At 27.6% G+C, this 20,745-nt stretch overlaps 1 protein-coding gene across 4 annotated transcripts in view; it reads left to right on the plus strand.

Annotated features, from left to right (window-relative positions):
• LOC107446235 (La-related protein 4B) overlaps positions 1 to 20,745 on the plus strand; it is a 137,522-nt gene that overhangs the window by 85,294 nt on the left and 31,483 nt on the right. The window contains exons 1-5 of one of the 4 annotated variants that reach the window (XM_016060830.3): positions 8,669 to 8,853; positions 10,502 to 10,597; positions 18,276 to 18,458; positions 18,924 to 19,142; positions 20,174 to 20,277. In XM_016060830.3, the coding sequence (XP_015916316.1) occupies positions 18,314 to 18,458; positions 18,924 to 19,142; positions 20,174 to 20,277 (468 nt within the window). In that variant the 5' untranslated portion in view covers positions 8,669 to 8,853; positions 10,502 to 10,597; positions 18,276 to 18,313. Of the gene's footprint in view, positions 1 to 8,668; positions 8,854 to 10,501; positions 10,598 to 18,275; positions 18,459 to 18,923; positions 19,143 to 20,173; positions 20,278 to 20,745 lie in introns of those variants that run through there. The other 3 variants (XM_016060829.3, XM_043040610.2, XM_043040609.2) reach the window with 3 other exon arrangements.

The following is a 20,745-nucleotide window of genomic DNA, read 5'->3' on the forward strand; positions in this document are numbered from 1 at the left end:
AAAAAATGTTCCAAACTGATAATTCGATGATGAACCAACAGTCAAAATACTTTTGAAACTGGTATTGTGCCCACCAGCAGAAAATTTTGTATATATTATTAATCTTTTTCAGAAAACTTCTTTCCTTAATTTCAGCGAAAAAATGTTATATTATTATGACAGTACGACAAAATTATCATTACTTAGAATAGCACCGCTTCATAAGGTAGCTGGAAATATCGTGGAGGAGATAAGAAGTACACTCACTATTTTTCATAAATTTTGAAGTAGTTTTGTATAAATTCTAATTTTTTGTTTAGTGCAAAGCTAGAAAGTAATTTCTGTAATTTTAATTACGTGGATATTTTTATTACTTTTATTAACTAGCATTATGTCGTATTTATCTGTTTATAATTTCACTTTTTTATGATTAGATGGTTAAAAAGAAAATAAGTGAAAAGTAAAACTTCTGCAAACAGTTACATTTCACGCTTCTTTTTTTTCATTTTATTTAGTATTAAATTATGACATAAATTTAAAAAAAGTGTGAAAATTTTTACTTTAAAATGGCTATGTACAATTTAGAACATTTTAAATCGAACACTGTGAGAAAGCGTATGAACCAAAACATGGTAAAATTTACCGTGTTTCTGAATCAATGGGATTACCGAAAAACTGGGTAATATTTACCGCAATGATTTTGGTAAAATAATTCATAAGATATACTGTTATAATTTGTAATAAAATTTGCTGAATGAGGCAATATTTGGTAATTTTATCACAATACCTTTCATCGTATTATCATTTATTCGGCTAAATATACTTTTTAGTTTTGCACTTTTCACTAAATGTTTGGTATTAAGAGTTATAATTTTGAAAACCAGAATTTTCGGTAAACCGTTACCCTATGAACGGAAAAATTACCTAAATGAATGGTTCTTAACAACCATATATTTTGATTTTATGTACCAAAATTATGTTATTGTTTTTTATTACAAGAAATGTCATTAGCGTACATCACGGTAATTTTACCTGTATTTTTTCCTCGTTAATGAAGTAGGAAAGAAAAGAAAATTACGTTTCATTGTGAAAATATATGCAAATGAAATTGGGATTTTTATCGTTTTCCCATTTAAAAAAGATGCCACTATATTCTTTGCTACAGCATTGCATTCTGAAGCAACTGCGTTACTTGCTTTGCTTGCGGAAGAGGAAATAAGTACGTCGGGAAAATTTATCTTCCGGTTTTCAACAGGTGGGTGGTCAAAATTGAAGTGAAACACATTTGCCCTTGACCTTGGATAAAGACTACAGTCCACCCCTCAATTTCACCACTTTTTCTAAGAAACACAAAAGAAAGGAAAGTAACAGGCTCAAGAATTCCTTTCTCCAGTTGTCAGTTATCCATATATTTTGTTTAATTCTGTCTTCTAGTGCTCAGATAAGAACAGCACTGGAATTATAGTAGCGTGAATTGCTGTTCACATGAGACAAAAATACGAAATTTCACTGTTCTTTAATTGTTGAATGGAAGTTCAACATTTAAAATCATAAATACTGAAACCTGTGTTTTGTGGATAAATTATTTTCTGAATATCCAAATAATTGAACCTTTAAAAAATGAAAATTACTTATTTTATTAGCTCCCAAGGAACGAAGCTAGTATAGATTTACCAGACAATATGAGATACTATTATTTTTAAATGATTTTAAGCACTAAAAGATTCAGTAGCATTGCTCAAATAAATCAAGACTCATTTATTAAAATTTTATTTATTATTTTTTTCAAAAAAAGCTTTTTTTTTCGTTATTTAAGAAAAGTTTGTCGAATTCTTCATATGAATTAGGTAACGATCGTGTACATTAGGAAAAGACAAAAAGTATATAAATGAATAATAATCAAAACTTAAAACAAATGCCAATAATAAATCATGGCGAATTCGAATGCCAGACACCTAAGAAATATTAACTCTAAATTAGTTCTTAAAATTAGTTAAAAGTAATATAAATCTCTTAACGTAATTTTTACTTTTTGCATTTCACATCATATCTTTAAATTCTGTACTCATTTACAAAAATTGAAAATCAAATTTTGCTTATTATTTTCAACGAAAAATTAATTTTTTTTCTTTATATATGCAGTATAAAGAAAGGTACGTTGAAATCCAAAATTGAACTAGATAATAATCATGGACATTATAAGAAAAACGAAAAATAAATTAACTAATAATATTCAAAAATTTAAACGAAGTGTTAAGAAGAAATCATGACAGATTCAAATTCCTTGCACCCGAAATGTAAACTCTAAAACAGTCCTGAAAAATTATTTAAAAGAAATATGGATCTTTTAACGTAATTTTTTCTTTTAGCATATTATATAGATATTCAAAATTTGTACTCATTTACAAAAATTGAAAATCTAATTTTGCTTATTATTTTCAACGAAAAGAAATTTTTTCTTTATGTATACAATATAAAAAAGGTACGTTGAAATCCTAAAATGAACTAGATAATAATCATGGATATAATTAGAAAAACGAAAAATAAATTAATTAATAATGTTCAAAAATTTAAACGAAGTGTTAAAAAGAAATCATGATAGATTCAAATTCTTTGCACTTGAAATGCAAATTCTGAAATAGTCCCAATAAATTAGTCAAAAAGATTATGAACCTTTTAACGTAAGTTTGATGCAATTAATAAAGTTTGAGAGAATTTGCATTTTGATAAATGAGTACAAATTTTGGTTGTTGTTGTTGTTAATTTACGTCGCACTAGAGCTGCACAATGGGCAATTGGCGACGGTCGGGGAAACATCCCGGAGGATGATCCGAAGACATGCCATCACAATTTTGATCCTCTGCGGAGGGGATGGCACCCCCGCTTCGGTAACCCGACGACCTGCGCGCGAAGTCGAGCACTTTACGGTAGCACAGTTTAACGAGGACCGATACCGCACACCCTCGGTCCCTACGCAGACTGATCCAAGTGGTCACCCACCCGCACACTGACCGCAGCCAGTGATGCTTGACTTCGGTGATCTGCTGGGAACCGTGTCTTAACGATCAGTCCTCTGCGGGACGTACAAATTTTGGAGATGAGATGTGAAACGTAAAAAAAAAAAATTACATTAAAAGGTTGATAATCCTTTTGACTAATTTATTGGGACTATTTTAGAGTTTGCATTTCGAGTGCAAGGAACTTGAATCTATCATGATTCACTTCGTTTTAATTTTTGAATAGTATTAATTTATTTATTTTTCGTTTTTTTAATATTGTCCATTATCATTATCTAGTTCATGTAAGGGTTTTAACTTACCTTTCTTATATTATTTACATAAATAAAAAATTAAAAACTTCGTTGAAAATAATAAAAAAAATTTGATTTTTCAATTTTTGTAAATGAGTACAAATTTTAAAGATCTATATGAAACGCTAAAAGAATGCTAAACGCTAATGTTCATTAACATTAGCTAGTTCTTATAAGGAGTTCAACAATTTTTTATGTTATATGTATAAAAAGGTTTTTTATTCATATCTGTGTAAAAAAGTTATATTATGTGTGTAACAAGTTACTTATTGTTGAAAACAATAAGTAAAACTTGGCTTAGAATATGATGAAATCCTAACATGAACTAGTTGATGATCATTGGTAGAAAAACGTAAAATAAATAAGTAAATAATGTTAAAAAATTAAAACGAGTCTGCCAAAGAAAAAAATCATGACGGATTCGAATTCCTGGCATCCGATATCTAAACTCTAAAATTAGTTAAAAGGAATATGGACACTTTAACGTAATTTTGACTTTTTGATTTTAATATCACATCCCTAAAACTTGCACTCATTAATTTGCAGAGGAGTTATTTATCAAAATGAAATTTTATTTATTATTTTCATTAAAATATTTCGCTTTTTATAAGATGAAAAAAAAAGGATATATTGAACTCCTAATATAAACACAATACTGAATCGTTAATAATAAATTTTTCGTTAACATAAGAATATAAACGATTGATGTTTTGATGTTGTATCATGCTGCCTCTCGAATAAATAATAATATTAAAAACAGCAATTCAATTAACTTACGGTTTTAGAACATTTTCTGCATTTCTATGAGTATTGACTTTGAAATTATGCGTTAATTAAAATTTGGGGGGGGGGACTGTTTGTACAACAGCAAAATTAAAAAATAGGTAATACTCTCGTGATTAGAATCACCTAATAGGGCCTAACAAGATAAGGGGAGGGAGTTCAAAAAATGAGCGAGTCTTCCAAACATATGAAGTATTTGAAACTACCCTACATATGAAACTAACGAAACATATGAAGAGCTTCATTTTAACAATTAAAAACCGCTATTCTGGTGTTTTTTTAATTATTGTAAAATTAAAATGGAGACACCGAAATGTCCAAATGTTTGCTTGAGGAACAAAAATTCATAAATAACAGAAATTTATTACAAAAAAATATGTTACATTATCGATACATTAAAACTCTCCAGACATGACTTTTTAAGGAAGTAATGTCCAAAACGAAAAAACAAACAGCTAACCAAAGGTATGAAGGGCTTATTTTAAACTATAGCAAGTCTCGATTTAAATGATTTTATTCTTAATAATAAAGTTTCAGGGCAATAAAATACTAAAGAGGGGATCATTTATAAAATTTAAAATTTCAGAAAAACAAATTAAGAATATTTTGTTAGAAATAGTTAACCTAGAACAATTTCTATTTAAACACACGAAAAGGGTCTTTAAAATATGGATTTATATTTTTACAAATACAGTGAAATTTGCGTAAGATGACCACTTGTGGTTTTCAGTGGTTTAGTGGCCAACTCATACATGTCGTCAATTTATAGAGAGAGATGAGTGCCCCATTCTTGCTTTTATCACTTCTTATTTCATGTTATTCATATATTTCTCACAAGTTAAAAGTAATAAACATAAATAACGATAAATGTAATTTTTTTTTTACAAAACTTTTAAAATTTTATTTACCTAACATCCCATATATTTTTAAGAAATTATATAAATTACCAGAAGGAAATACATTTTGTTATTTAATTTAATATTAAACTGATTAGCTTAAAATAAAATCATTCTCAAATTGAAAAACTTAACATTATATTCATTTAATGTTAAAATTTATATTTTAATGCTTACTTACAGATTTGACAAATTCGTTGCAAAGACCTTAAATAGTTAAAAAAAACATATGGTCAACTCATAAATAGGTTTAAGTTAGCTTTTAATATTATATGATCCATTTATATGAAATTCTAACCAATAACAAAATAGCATAAAAATTTCTATAAAAGAAATTTTTTTTTTGGACAACTTAAGGAAAGTTTTGGATATCACTAAATTAAACTCCTAAATAAATTTGATTCGTTTCAAAGGTCAACATAAAATATAGGCGGGTGGGCAGATACAAACAGATTAGTTCGTTTATTTATTTATTTATATTTTTTTTTCACGATAATCATAGCAGTGCACTGACAATTTTATTAAGATGGGACAATATACTAACCACTTTAAATTTCATTATAATGTGATTTGAAACGTAATTTTTTTTTTAATTGTTATTTTCAGTTTAATACCATAATTGCACATTCGAAAATAATGCAATTTAGTAAACCAGACACGCTTTATTTTGTAGCAAACAATTTTTCTAAGTAGTCTTATATAATGCGTTTGTATGCTAACTGTTTCTTTAGAAAAATTAACGTATAATTTTACGTTATTTTTACACACATTAAACCTTTACATCTTTAAATATTACTTTTTTTTTTTTTTTTTTGTGGCTAATGAAGACAAATTATTAAACAGTTGAAGCAAAACAAAAAAAAAAATGAAATAAATAATATTATCTTTTTAAACTTTACAGGATTTATAAATAATTACTAAGAGTTTCAAAATTTCAACAAAAAAAATCAGAATTTTTTTTTTATATTGAGAATGTAAAAAGAGAGGGAAACAATTTCCTTCAACAGAAAGAAACCTCTGCAAACAAACCTTTGTGATTAGTAAATTTTTTTTTTCATTTTCTCTAAAGTTCATTTTTTGTTATATTTTGTCGTATAAGAAAAAATATTTCTAAAAGATATTTCAATAATATTTTCTGAAATATCGACTGTAATATTAAGAAATATATTCGGTATTTCCTTTTATCCTTTCTCAAGAGTCACACTAAGTGCAGTCTACTTCTTACATCAGAAAAAAAAATTAAAATCGCTTAAAAGAAATGAAGAATTTGTTTATCATAATTTAGTATACACCCGCAGAATTTGCAATTAAAGAAAAATATTTTTAATGATTTATACATTCAACAAAAATCTAATTCTCTTAACTTATTTTTTGCTAAAGAAAGAATTTTTCGTCTAAACAAATTTATTAATTCTAGAGAGTTAAATTTATAAGAGAGTCGGAAAAAAAGAACTATTTTACCTACTAGAAATTTTTTTACTACCTACCCATCAAATTTAAGTCGTAAATGGTGACTTGAAGACCGTTCAACTTTAGATCCATGGATTCCTGCTTTTGACTGGAGAGTAGAGGCAGTAGAGGCCGTCTGTACGCAATGCTGACCACATTGCCAAAATCATACAGTTGGTCACGAATCATATAGTTGGTACATTCCCCTTGGCCCACAAGAGACTGCTAGGGAACTTTTTTTTTATTCGCCATATTTGAATGCCTCATCGCATTTATAAAAAATACTAGTTTTCTTTATTGTTCATTATTTAATTAATTTTAATTTTCTCTTCGGAACTAACCAATAGAATTTTTTTAAAAATTAAAATTAGCTTTATTAGATTACGTAATTTAACTGGTTCCATTCTTTTATAATAATGAAGTTTTTCAATTGCAATTTAAATAAATATTTAAAATATTATCACTTTTTGCATTCAATAACTGTGCTTTATTAAATCAATTAATTTCAAATGTAATAAACAAATGGAAACATACATAGTACTTATATTATAGTTTCAGGACTAAGAATCCCTCGAAATACAGTATTCAAATTTAGCCACTGTATCATTTCGTAATGATAGAACAATGATTTTTTATTACTTTTCGTGACTTTTCTTTAAAAAAAAAAAAGAAAGAAAGAAAAGAATAAGACGTACTATGAAAAAAAAGCAAGTGGTGTTTAAATATTTTTTCACTATAATTTGAGTAAGAAACTGTCATAGAGAGTGCGAGATGTGTCAATGCAATAAAGTATGTATAAATGGAATTAGTGTGAAATGGAAAGTTCCAGCCATGAAAGTGCAAATGGAATACGCAAAGTATCTTTTGCTTTTTCGGCGAATTTTGAACTAGAGATTTCAGAAGAAAAATACGTCAGTAAATCAATTTAAAAAAAGACAGAGAAAAGTAAAAGGGAGAATGTAAATAATCGATGGTGAATGTGTAAATCGAACGATTTATTCGTTATCTAATATTTTCATAAATTATGGAAATTCGTCAAACCTGACATGAAGCACCTATGCACGCCTTTAATTAAATTGGAGACCGAACTAAAGCACGGCCGAAAAAAGTACTAGCCGATCATACTACCAGTCTTTAGAACTTGGAATCAAACCCCGGCCGAAGCAGTAAAAGGTGAATACTCTACCCCCATTAATCTAGAAGCAGAAATCTCTGTATTAATCAGCGACATGAAAAATATTAAAATTTATCTGACAAGGATGTGTTAAAATATAAAAAAAAATTAATATTGTGCTTTGTAGATCAGTAAGTTTTAAAAGGCAAGAATATTCAATGAATCAATGCATGATAAAATCTGTATCATTAAAAGGTTTTTTGTTGAAACTGAAGCAGTTAGAAATTATTAATTGAAAAGAGAAAAATTCTCTTACAATAAAACTAAAAATTTAGATTCCTGACTTTATTTATTTTTCGCTTATTGAAGTAAGTCAACATTAAAAATAAAATTTTGAAAAAATTAACAAAATACCATATGAATTAAATAAAGTTTTTAAGTAAAGAATTTAAACCATTCTAAATCTTGAGAAATTATAAATTCTACCTGAAATAAAATAAAATTGCATTACAGACGATATTCTAAGAAAAAAAAAAAAAAAAAAAAACGTAGAGAAATAGAGTGAACAAAATAAATTGCGGTGCCTTTCGCATGCCTCACAAGTTCTGCTACCGGACCCACAATATAGCGATTTGCTTTTTATCAATTAATAGAACATTCGCTTTATATAAAATCCAGGCAGCTATAGTTGATAAAAATAAATATTTATATTTTACAAACTCAAAACAACAAGCTACTTAATTTTAAAAATATATGTTCAGCAGGCAAGGGGGAATATAAGGGGTTTTTCCAATGATGTAGCACATTTAGATTATACAAATTTGTTTCATTAACTTTTTAACAAATATTGTAATATTTCTCTACAATTCTCTCTTTATTTTTTTATTGTCCCACTTAAAAAGCAACTGAGTTAGAAGGGGTATAATTTATTACAATCTCTCTGACTCCATGCCAGATCCCTATGAATTTGAATTATCGTAAAAACCGATTTTATAATAAAATAATTCCTCTTCCAAGTGTCACACCCTCCTTCCATGAAACTCTATTGTTGAGGGAACGAACATGGAGTCTGCTCTCGGTAATAATGGTGTAATTAACAATAACAAAATCTGGAAGAATCTCTCGGCCACCCCAATCAGCTGACACGTCTACTTTTTTCGGCGCACGAGTCAAGCGAATAAGGTTTTTGCGAATGGCAACGTCTGGCGCTAGAGTCATCTTAAATTTCTTTAGGCCGAATCACTCGCCCTTTGCGAATTGTTAAATCAAGATGTTGAAAAGTTTACTGGGCTGGCTTATGCCAGTGCTGATGTAATCTAGTGGTGAGTACATATTTTTAATAAACATATTTTTATTTAATAAACCAATTCATGTTGATCCGAGGAATCGACTCAATTTATTGATCTGTAAAAGTAAAATATTCCGATTCCTCGTGATCTAGATTACCGGGAAGTAAGAGTAAATGTATACCTGCTTAGCTCCATAATGGGTTAAGCCTAACATACGATAATCGTCGTAACTAACATTAACTTGATAAAATTAATGATATGGGGTGATTTAAAAGTGTTAAAATATTTCGTTTGTGTTTTTTGTTGTTTTCAGTGTATTTATTTTGCAGTGCTCACGTGATAGGTCCTTGTATTCATGGCTGAATGCAATTGGCCTGTAAAAACGTGTTCGCATTAAAATACACTTTTGAGTATGATCATGCGTGTAATTGTTAATTTTTTTTTTCAAAATTTGTGTAAAAATAATCGTTACAACTTTTTTATATCATATGGTTATTTTTGATGTATGTTAAGTTCCTATATAGTTAAAATTTTTTCCGAAGGCGTTTGCTGCCCTCGGCTATTAAGTCGCGAGTTGAAATCGTTGCTCTAAGGATATTTGAAGTCATTGTGGCGATTATGTTTTTGATTATTTGTTAAATTCTATGACGCAGTTATATCAAGCTGCATAATTGTGCATTGCGGGAAATGTTTTGATAGCAAAAAAGCTATTCTTATTGGTGTGCGCACTTCCATTTGTAGACCTGGATACATCGAATTATATCATGCTTTCTAAAAATGTGACACTTTTCAATATAACTTTAAGAATCCGCGTTTTAATCCTGAATTTTGCTTTTCTTGCCTACAAAATATCGATAAATGGCAGTATTGCATCATCGATTTGCTTAAATATACCCATAGAATATTTTTTGTATCATATTTCGTGTTTTCTTCAAATATTATTTTGTTTATATTGAAATTTTATTCTATAAATTTTGATTATGCAAATATTATTAATTTTTTGTGTTAAATCTCTGTCAGAATTTTGTGTATTAGAAAATTCAGACTTATTCTATTAGTATAAAGTGCATTTTGTAAACATTGTGCATCTGAGGAAATTTTATGATTGTAAAATTAATAAAACATGAGCATTATTTTCAAATGTGTGAGAATTTACAGAGTATGTTTTATTTTGATATGATTAATTAAAGTTATGATGAATTCTATATCTAATGAGTTATTTGCATGGTTTGTTGTTGTATTTTTTACAGTTTATAATTGATGTATAAAAACTAATGTCTGAGCACAGTAAACAGGTTTTGCACCTGAAACAGGTTCCTTGAATTAATCAATAATTTTTATATAAACAAAGACAAACCTAATACGATTCTAGGATTATTTACTAATGAAATATCTTACCTTAAGTATTTAAAAATAAATAACTTGTATACTTATAATTGCTAGTTTAGAAGCATTGCAGATATCAAAGTGTACTATGTAGCGGTTTTAATTTTTAGATTACCAAAAGATTTTCAACCCTTGCTATATATTTTTTACTATAACTATATTTTTTATAGTACTTTTTGACCTTAAAGCTACATGAATCTCTAGGTATTCTACAACAAGTTGAATTGTTTATATGGCTGACTTTACACTATATGTAACTCTTCACTTTTGAATCTAATATCACTTTATCTTATAGACCATGTCTCCAACATTCATCCTGGCAGTTACCAGAATCAAACAACTGCAGAGCAATGCAGCTCAAGTAACTTTCCCCTCCATAATCTAGAAACAGGTGAGTTTATTTTCATGGTTTTCTGATACTATTGCTTTTTGCTGAAAAACTATAAATTATGTTCTCATTATTCTATTAATATTCACTTGGTGTACTTTTTTATTTATATTTTACACAATTGTTTCTTAAGTTAAATTGTTTTAAATTTTTGAAGTCAACATGCTGCTATTGTGTCTTCTTAAATGTATTGTTCCATGACTACAATGGCTGCTTTTTGCATCATTATATTTGTGTTCTTAGATGTTATGAAAAATATTATCGTAGACGCTAATAGCTTTGGAAATAATAGTTTTACCTGTATAATCGAGAAATTTATGTAGAAAAACATTTTTGTAATACTATCATTTGCCTATCAAAATTTATTACAGAATCTTACCAACTAACTGTATTGTAGTTTTATCAATGATAGAATAAAATTGTTTGAGCAAAGATAATTAGAACCTTAATATTTAATATATTGCTATTCATCTTAATTTATCTTTTAAAGAAATGAATTACGATGGTGTTTATCTTAGCATAGTTGCCAAAACTACCCATTTGAAAGCTGGAGAGTAAAATTATTAATCTAACATCTTTTTGTTTTATTTAATGTCAGAAAAAAATGCTTAAAGATCATTCACTTATATACATGGCTCACTTGAGACTTACAGAATTCATTGTTTCAAAGCTTTTAGAATTCAGTCACATTGAAAGAAGATCAAGCAACAATTTTACATTATCAAATTTGTATGTAATGAATTTATTATTGATTTGTCTCTTTCATTTGATTTTAAAAGTGAACAATTCTAAATAGCAAGTAATTCATATCAATTTTATGGTGAATTATCTACTATATTAGTATAATACCTAAAATTATAGCATGTTTACTGTGTTTTTGTTTTAATATTATTGAAACCTTACTTTAAAACTATTTGATTCTTTAAAACTTCAACTTTTACAAATTACATATTGGTGTGAGAAAATATTAAATAATTGATGTTGGTATTTTTTTTAGTGCTGTAATATTATGAAAATTTTCTGATCTCAAACTAAGAGTTGTTAATAGCTGCCAACTCTTCTGCATTTCGCTTTAAATCCGAAGCACCAATGGATTGCTACATGGATTTTAGTTATCATAGTTATAAAAAAAATTTAAATGCACTTTCTTTAATTTGCATAAAATAAAAAATTTAGTTTAGAAGTTGTGGACATGACAAAAAGGAAAATTATTATTTACTATTGCAGCATTTAATATTTATAATTAAACATGGTATTTTAAGAGATATATTGTAGTTACATAATTAATGACTGAAAAAACGTCATTTTTACATTTAGTATTAAAATACTGGGTGTTTATAAGAGAGCATCTTTATATTTTAATAAATTTTTTTTTTTTTTTTCAAATTTTATTAAAACAAAACAATTAATTATCTGTTTCAAAAAATTAGTGTCACAAACATAAAATTTAAAATTTGCACTATTAATTTTTGCACTTATAAAATTTGCACTATTTAATTTTGTAATGACTAATTACATTGAACAATTACTTCATTTTAAGCATGTATAAATTCCATTTTTTTTTTAAAAAAATAGGTATATATGTATTTTCAGAGCTCATTCTAGGCAGGGTAAACAGGGTGCAGCACCCTGCTGCCCTTTTAGTCAAAATAATCCACCCTGTTGCCCCTGAAGTAAATTAGTGCCCTGATGTAATAGACTCCATATCCTTTTTGTCCTTTCTTTCCTTAACTCTTCTTTATTTTTTCCCCCAAACTCTACAATGGATTTCTTAAACTTTTGTTATTTTTAACTCTTTTTATATAGTTTGTCATTGCTGTCAATACATAGATTTATATGGGAAAGGAAAAATAGCCATCAAACCCCCCTGTAGCACTTGTCTTTGAAAGTTTGCAGTTACTTCCACTATCATTAAATCATAATTTATTAATCATTTTAATTATTAAATCATAACTACAGACACTTAAAAACATACATTTATTATTTTATTAATATATGCATGCATTTTAAATAAATTACTAAGCTAATTAGCTCATTAACTCAATAGATATGTTAATTTATTAATAAAAATTAGTATTTAATACAATTGCATTGCTACTTTTAGTAAAGTTTAAAAAGGAAGAAATTATTGCCTTTTTAGAATAATAATGGCCTTTTTTTAAACTTTTGCACCCTGCCCTTTTTTCTGCCTAGAATAAGGTCTGTGTATTTTAAATTTTAGCAACAATTGCATTTATAGCAACAATTAAGAATAAGAAGTTAATAGAAGATAAATTAGGTGAGAAATTATATGCCTAAAAAGGATACTAAGCTTCTAGAAAACAATTAGTGAATTTCTTTTAATGATTGAAAATTAAAATTTCAGTGTGAGAGCTGCTGCCAGTGTTGTTGGCATACCTTACTTAACTTTACACTTTCCCTTAATGAAGTTAAAAAAATCCAGCAAAAGTAACCCATGTGGGAACTCTCTTATATTTCAGAAGAACATTAGAATGAGTTGGCTGAATGCCTAAAATGTATGGCACGATGCAAAGATTTTTGAACATTTAAAGCGTTAATCGTTCTTCTTGCTTTTAAATAAATCATTTTATTAGCTGCTTAAGTATACCTTTTTGGTTTATTTTTTGATCTAATGTCTTATTTGTTAATTACCATTATATAATTATTTTCAAACAGCCCCTTTACAATAAAAACTGGTGATCAGTAATTACCCCAGAAGTGATCAAGACCAGGGGTAATTCCTGATCACTAAAAATTTAAAATCCTTTAAATTCTAATTAGATTTTCAAACAATAGAAGTTGGCATAGGACTCATCTCATATAGCCTCAAACTTCCAGTAAATATTAAAATTCTATTTTGAATAGTTTTTTCACAAAATAGATGTTTGCGTTTTTTTATCAGGAATTACCCCAGGTCACCCTATTTAGGCTATACAGAGGTTTTGCTATTAAATTAAATTTTTCTTAGAGTTTTGAAAATATTTAATCTTTGCTAGTTGATTTGTTTTATTATATAATTCATGTTAAGAAAACTTGAAGCAGATTATAGAATTCTGAACTAAGTTTGTAAAACTGTAAAAATTCTCCATGCCATTAACAAGTATAGAAATGTCTCAACTAAGAAGACAGAAATTGAAAGCTGAAGCAGTGAAATATGGAACTATCATAGCAGAAGAAAGCAAGAAAAGAAAAAGAATATACACATTCTAAGGTTCTTCCTGAAGAACAGGAGGAGCACATAAGAACAAAAAATAGTGAAGTACAAAGGAATGTAAAAAGAAAAATGCAAAATATGAAAAATGAAGCATGAAAATATCTGCCTACACCAGCAGACAATCTTTGGGAAAAAGCGGTAAAAAAAAATTAATAATGCTTTGCCAAAATCTCCTCAGAAGAAACTTGATGATATCAAAAATGTCTCCATTAAAAGGAAAAGGCAACGGGTGCATATTTAAGGAACGGATTCTAGAATTAGTGGTTGAAAAATCAGGAGTGATAAATTAGCAGAGGAAACTGAGGTAAAAGTAAAACAATTTTTATTAGAGTTGATATTAGCCACATATGCCCATGACAGAAGATCAATTTGCTTTGAATTCTCCCTTTAGTCCCCAAATCATGCACCTAGTTGAAATATTTACTAAACAGCCTTCAAAACTTGCTGTAGATTCAAAATAGCAAACTTGAACATAAGCAACATTTTAATCAGTGGATAACCTTATTGTTTGATGACTTGGTGGCCCGGCCAATTGATTTCTACAACCTGGACAGATATGACACTGAACACCACTTCAAGTTCGTAGCTCTAAACAAGTTTAAGTTTTTGGAAAAACCGCTACTTGAAATAATAACTGACTCATACTTATGCCCTCAGTCACATGATTCTTCACCTGATCATTCTGCACAGTTTTATTCATACAATTCTAAACTTGCTTTAAAGATAAATAATATAATAAATAAATTGTAATGAAATTTTTTACTTATCATTTGCAAGTTTAAAATATTTTAAAAAAAAAAAACAATGAATAAAAAATAGTGATGGGGCCGAATACCGAATATTCGGCCAAATTTTAGGCCGAATACCGAATATTCGGTGGCTGAATATTTACTTTTTAAAAATTTCTCTTTTGATTGTAATTTTGTAACTAAAGTAATTTTCGAATTTTAAATTAAAAATGAAATGAATATTAGCAAAATTGCTTCTTTAATATTTGTATATTTAAAAACATTTTAACAACTTGATTTATTTTTTGTAATAATTTAAATATCTTGATGCCAATAACAAGGCAATATGGCTTTTATAAATCTAAATAATTAATAATGGCATGTTTTAGTTATAGTTAGTTATACTTGTAATTTATATGCTATTTTATTTAAAATAAGAACTCATTACTACTGTTAAATGTATTCTTAACTTTCTTTTTTGTCAGAAAAATTATTAAAACCCAGAAAATTAAGAAATTTTTAAAAAGTTTCACTTTTGAAATTTTAATTTTGTAATTAAATAATTTTCAAATTTTAAATTAAAAATAAAATAAATATTAACAAATTTGCTTTTTTAAACTTTCCATATTTTAAAAAAAATTTAACAACTTGATGTATTTTTTGTAATATTTTAAATATCTTGATGCCAACAATAAGGCTTTCACAAATCTAAATAATTAATAATAGCATATACTTCATTATTCGGCTGAATAACTTCAGTATTTAACTAGGCCCAATATTCGGCAAAAGGGCCGAATACCGAATAGTGGCCGAATATTTGTTACATCCCTAATGAAAAATCGTAATTTACTCAATATTTTATTTAACGAAAGAAATCTGTAATATTTTAATGATATACAACCATCTAAGAAGGTTATTTATAATGAGAAACTTTTTGTCATGTCCGCAACATACAAATTATTTGTAATTTGGCATTTTTCAATTAAATTAATTTATTTCTTCAAAGGTCTTAGGATTTCTTTTATAGAAATATACACTGAAATTTTACCTAAAAAAAGTTTTAATTTAAAATTCAAAGATTTTAGTGAATGTAGAAAAACTTTATTTATAATAAAACTTATTTTTCTGAGTCATGTCCGCAGCACTTCAAATTTTTACTTTAAAGGAGTTTAAATTCATTTTTATTCTTAAATATGCATTGGGTTAAAAGAAGACATGTCTCTTGATTTTATAATGTGAAAAACCAGTCAACTAACTAATTTTTTTATTTAATGATGAGCAATCAAACCTTGTAAATGTCATGTCTGCGACATGCACAATACTGTGAAATCACCCATGAACTAACACTTTGTATCTAAAAAAATTTAAACCTACAAAACAATCTTAACTGTCCAAAGCTTTTACTCAAATAACAATTTTATCTATGAAAAAATTGAGTGTAAGAAATGTAAAAATAAAACGCTTTATTTGTTAAACTCAAATTGTGTTTATATCGTTTGATTCTCAAAATCAATAAACTTATTGATTTTTATTTGTTTTTATAGATGCATTAAATAAAAGTTGAAAAGAATATCTTTTTTTGTCTTAATTATTTATATAAGAGCATTTCATATTGTTATGTATATTTCTTATTAGATATTTAAAATATTGATAATTAATAACATTAAACAAGATAAACAATATATATATACATGGTTGCCACAGGCGACTAAAATGCAACTATTTTTGGCATGAGGCGACTATGGCAACTTTTTTTTGCCTGAAAAGGCTAAAAAAGCAACTATTTTTACGAAAAGGAGACTATTGGGAGACTTTTCTGTACTCCTAAAGATTTTTTTTTTTTTTCAAGCATAAATTGGTGAAAAATCTGTGCCCCGCTAGATAGTTCCTGAACACACTGAACTTTTTTTTCTTAAAAAATAAAAAAAATTTAAAATTTTGAATTGCAAATTTGAGTCTTCACTTTTTAATTCAATTAATCTGCACAAATTCCATTTTAAGTCTATTTCATTTCTTGATCACCTTTTCAATGATTATTGCTAAAAAATTCTGCATGATTTTTTTTATTTTTTTAAAAAACTTTTTTTAACTGTATTACAATGCATGAATTTCGAATTTTAGTAATCACTTTTCATATATATAAACATTTATATGAAAATTATCATATTTGCCACCAACTTGACTGAATGGATGATGGTATATGACATTTAAGTCATTAACAAAATTTTAGTAATATTTTTGATGAATTTTTGTTCTTATTAGGCAACTATTTTCCTAGTTTTTGGCTACTATTTTCATGTTTATTTTGGCACAGGCTATTTTGTTCATTTTTTCTGTGGCAACCCTGTATATATCATAATTTGAAATTGATTTACATCTACTGAGCATAAGAATGTTAAGGTGATATGTATAAACAAAAGGTGAAAAAACACATGCATGAGTAAATAGCATTTAAATATTACAAAAAGCATGTTTTAGCATGAAGCAAAGAAGGCTTAATCAAAGGAAGGGATAAGAATAGTCTTATTCAGTTGCTTCTCTTAACATTCAATGAATATAACTAATTTGCCTGCTGTCTTAACACCATGGCGATTTTTAAGCTCTGAATAACTCCGAATTTCGAAAACATTCTTTCAATTGATGCTAAGCTTACTAGGCATGAGAAGAAACGAGTTATAAATTTTAGAATGCCTGTGGGATGTTTTTTTAATATCATTAATTTTTTAATGGTTGTTCACCATGTCATTGGTATCATGTATCTTCGAGCGTCTGTAAACTAAGTTTTAGGGAATAAATAGTACTGCAACAATACTGTTAGTCGAATGTGTCCAAAAGCACTTGTTTCTAAAAAATGATATCTTGCAGATTTTGGTGACTATTTCCTTGCATATTGCAGTAAATAATACAATCGGTAATAGATTTTTGACACTTTTCTAATTAGAGAGAAAAAAATATCCTTATTCGGAGGATAAAAAATATATCCTCTTTAATTCCTATAAATGCACTTTCTTTTTTATAAAAAATAAGCTGCTCATCCCATTAAAAACACTGCTTTTTTATTCATGTTTAAACCTGTCATGTCACCGTTTTAAGATCTTATTGCTTACTGATGCATTCTGTACCAGTGTGCTTTATTTTTTCAAATTGTTTCTCTGAATAATCTGAGAATTTTTCCTGTAAATGAAGTATGAAGCTTATTTTTATTTCTGCATTGTACCTAGACTGGTACTGTTACCATAAAGTTTTGCAGTAATAGTAAACAAATTTAGTGGAAACAAAAACTTGTGTTAAATAACCTGACAACAATGTAGTCAGCTCTTAATTACCTATGGTGGAACCCTTTTCAGTTCATTAAATGGAATTTTTTGAGTTCTTAACCGACAGTACCTTGTTAATGAGAACTTAACAAGGTACAAGAATCCTAAAGCGCAATGGTTATCTTAAAAAAATTTAATTGTGTATTTTTTGTAACACCATTTGATTTTGCTATCTTGACAGGGTATAACCACTCTTGTACTATTTAGTTGTGCATTCAGTTAAAATTTTAAAATTAAAGATTCGTAAATAAATAGCTTTTTTAAATGAGACATTTTGCATGCCATTTCTTTTTCAGTTTGCTTCTAAAAAATGCTGATCATGTTTACTAAATCTGAATATCAACCATATTTTTATTTTCTTCTATTAAAAGATATATGTATTGTTAATTTCATTAAAATAGACTATCATTTTATTTTTACAGGTGACACTGACGCTAAAGTTCCAATTATATCTTTAGACATGGAAGAAACAAATACAGTTGTTACTTCATCTCCATCAGAAACTGCTAGCAGCAGTGCCACTTTAAATTCTACAGAAACTAGTAACTTCCAAGTCACAAATTCTCAAGTCGAAATGTTCTCTAATAATCCAGATAATGTTGAAGGTACTAAAAACAGCATTTCCTAATGCAATTTAACATCTATTTATATCTCAAGTGATTTATTTTATTAAAAAGTTTTAGACTAATAGTTGCAGATTTAATGTTTAATGATGTGACTTTACAATAGAATCTGCAACAAAATTATTTTACGTAGGGTGCGTAGTGTTTTTCAAAAATGCTTAAAGGTGCTTATCTTTTATTTGCGTTTTTTATAAGTTCTTAAAGGTGCATTTTCTTTCATTGGGGTTTGTAAAATTGCTTAATTTTCCATCTTGAATTATAGATTTGTCTTGTTAAGTAAAAGAATTTAAGATCTTTATAATCATTGAAATTAAAATTAATATGTTAAAACATGAATGTTGCTAGACATTTTCTCAGCGTCTATTAAAAGTCCATATATTTTCTATTAGAAATTTTAATTGATTTACTAAGCATATTGTTTTAAAATAAAGATATTGGTATTTCCAGTTGAAATGGCCACAGGTGAAAGGGTGAGTCTAACATCTCTTAAGGAACTTCTACGACGACAGTTGGAATATTATTTTTCTCGAGAAAATCTTCAAACTGATGAATATCTTCAATCTCAAATGGACAGCGATGGCTATGTTGCTATTAGCACAGTTGCTAAGTTTAATCAAGTTCGACGACTGACAGATAATCACAACCTTGTAGTGGAAGTTCTTAGAGGTAAATAATTTTTTTTTTTTTGACAGCTAAAATATTTTAATATACTTTTTTCTCATTGTTTGAAATTAGACTTAATTTTAATCCCTTTAAACTTTAAATGTTTACAAATATATAGTACAATTCATAGGTTGTGTCCGGTGCCAAAAAATTAACTAGTTTAAAAAAAAGTTAAGAACTTTTTGAAGTTAAGAATTTTTATTGCTTTTTCTAACTCTCAAAAAAAGCTAATTTTTTTTTAATGATTTTTATCAGTGAAAATGGGCAAGTAAAGAAATTGCAAATATAGTCGAGAGGAAAACATTGAATTTCATATGCTTGTCACAGTGTGACCACATATCGACAAAAAATATTTAGTACGATTTATCAAGCTTAGAGTGACGAAAGTGCTGAAACACTTTCCAACTATTTAAGTAAGAAATGAGCATGTTGTATATGTTCAGGTTATGGAAATTAGACTATTGCTTGTTATTTATGTTTATCCTCAATTTTTTTTTAATTTTATCATCGTAGCTACCAACTCTATCAAATATTGCAGAAGCTTTTCTCTTTTTCGCTCCCTTTTCTTCCCTTCTGCTTAGAAACTTGTCTTCTACATTTTAAAACCTTACTACAAACTCTGATGTTATTAAACTCAAAACTCTGTTATTGCAGACAAGCAAAAGGAGAAATCGCTCTTCAACATATATTACTAAAATAAAATTTAAATGTTAAGTGATTATTTACATGAAGTTGTAAAGTTTTTATGATATATTTAAGGAACAAGTGGATTATTTAGCTTTGTTATTGAAAACATTAGTTAATAGTTATATACTTAGGAAGAATTCAGTAATTTCAATTAGGCTTAATATACACTCAAACAGAGTGAATACGGTTTATAGTGAACATAAATTTGTGATAGCTTTGAATTACATAAAATCTGTATTCAATAATTTTCGCTGCAAATTTAAATATCAGGGTTGATGGATATGTGTTATCTAATGTTAGTAGGACAAAACTTATGTGACAACTCTTTTAATATTTTCTAATTTTAGAATCTGCTGTAGTCCAAGTAGATGAAGCTGGTGAGAAGGTTCGTTCAAACCCTCGCTCTGGCGTCTTGATACTGCGAGAGATTCCTGAATCTACTCCTTTAAAGGTAGGTATTATATGCGTTTAGATTTAATACTAAAGTAGGGGTGAACAACCTTTTTGAGCGAAGGGCCACTTGCGAAGCACGTAGATTAACGAAGGGCCACACACGTATTATGTTAGCGGCAAATATAATTTTTATATGAACATTAATTTTCTGAACACTAAGTTTTTTATCAGTTAACATAATAACATTTGCAGAAAAATTTATACAGTCGAACCCCGCTATAGTGAACCGTCTGCGGACTCAGTAATGTGTCCACTATAACCGATGGTTCACTATATCCAAATTTTTTGAAGAATATTTTTTGCATAAGACAGTTGAATGATTGAAAATTGGCTTTGCAATTTTGCATAAGTTATTTAAAAAATTATTAACTAATTAACAGATAATAAAGCAAAAATTGATGGAAAAAGTAATTACGTCGCTAAATATTAGTTTTATTTTCACTTTTTATGAAAAAAATTTGTGATT

Source organism: Parasteatoda tepidariorum, chromosome 3 (genome assembly GCF_043381705.1).
Source record: "Parasteatoda tepidariorum isolate YZ-2023 chromosome 3, CAS_Ptep_4.0, whole genome shotgun sequence".
Lineage (NCBI taxonomy): Eukaryota > Metazoa > Arthropoda > Arachnida > Araneae > Theridiidae > Parasteatoda > Parasteatoda tepidariorum.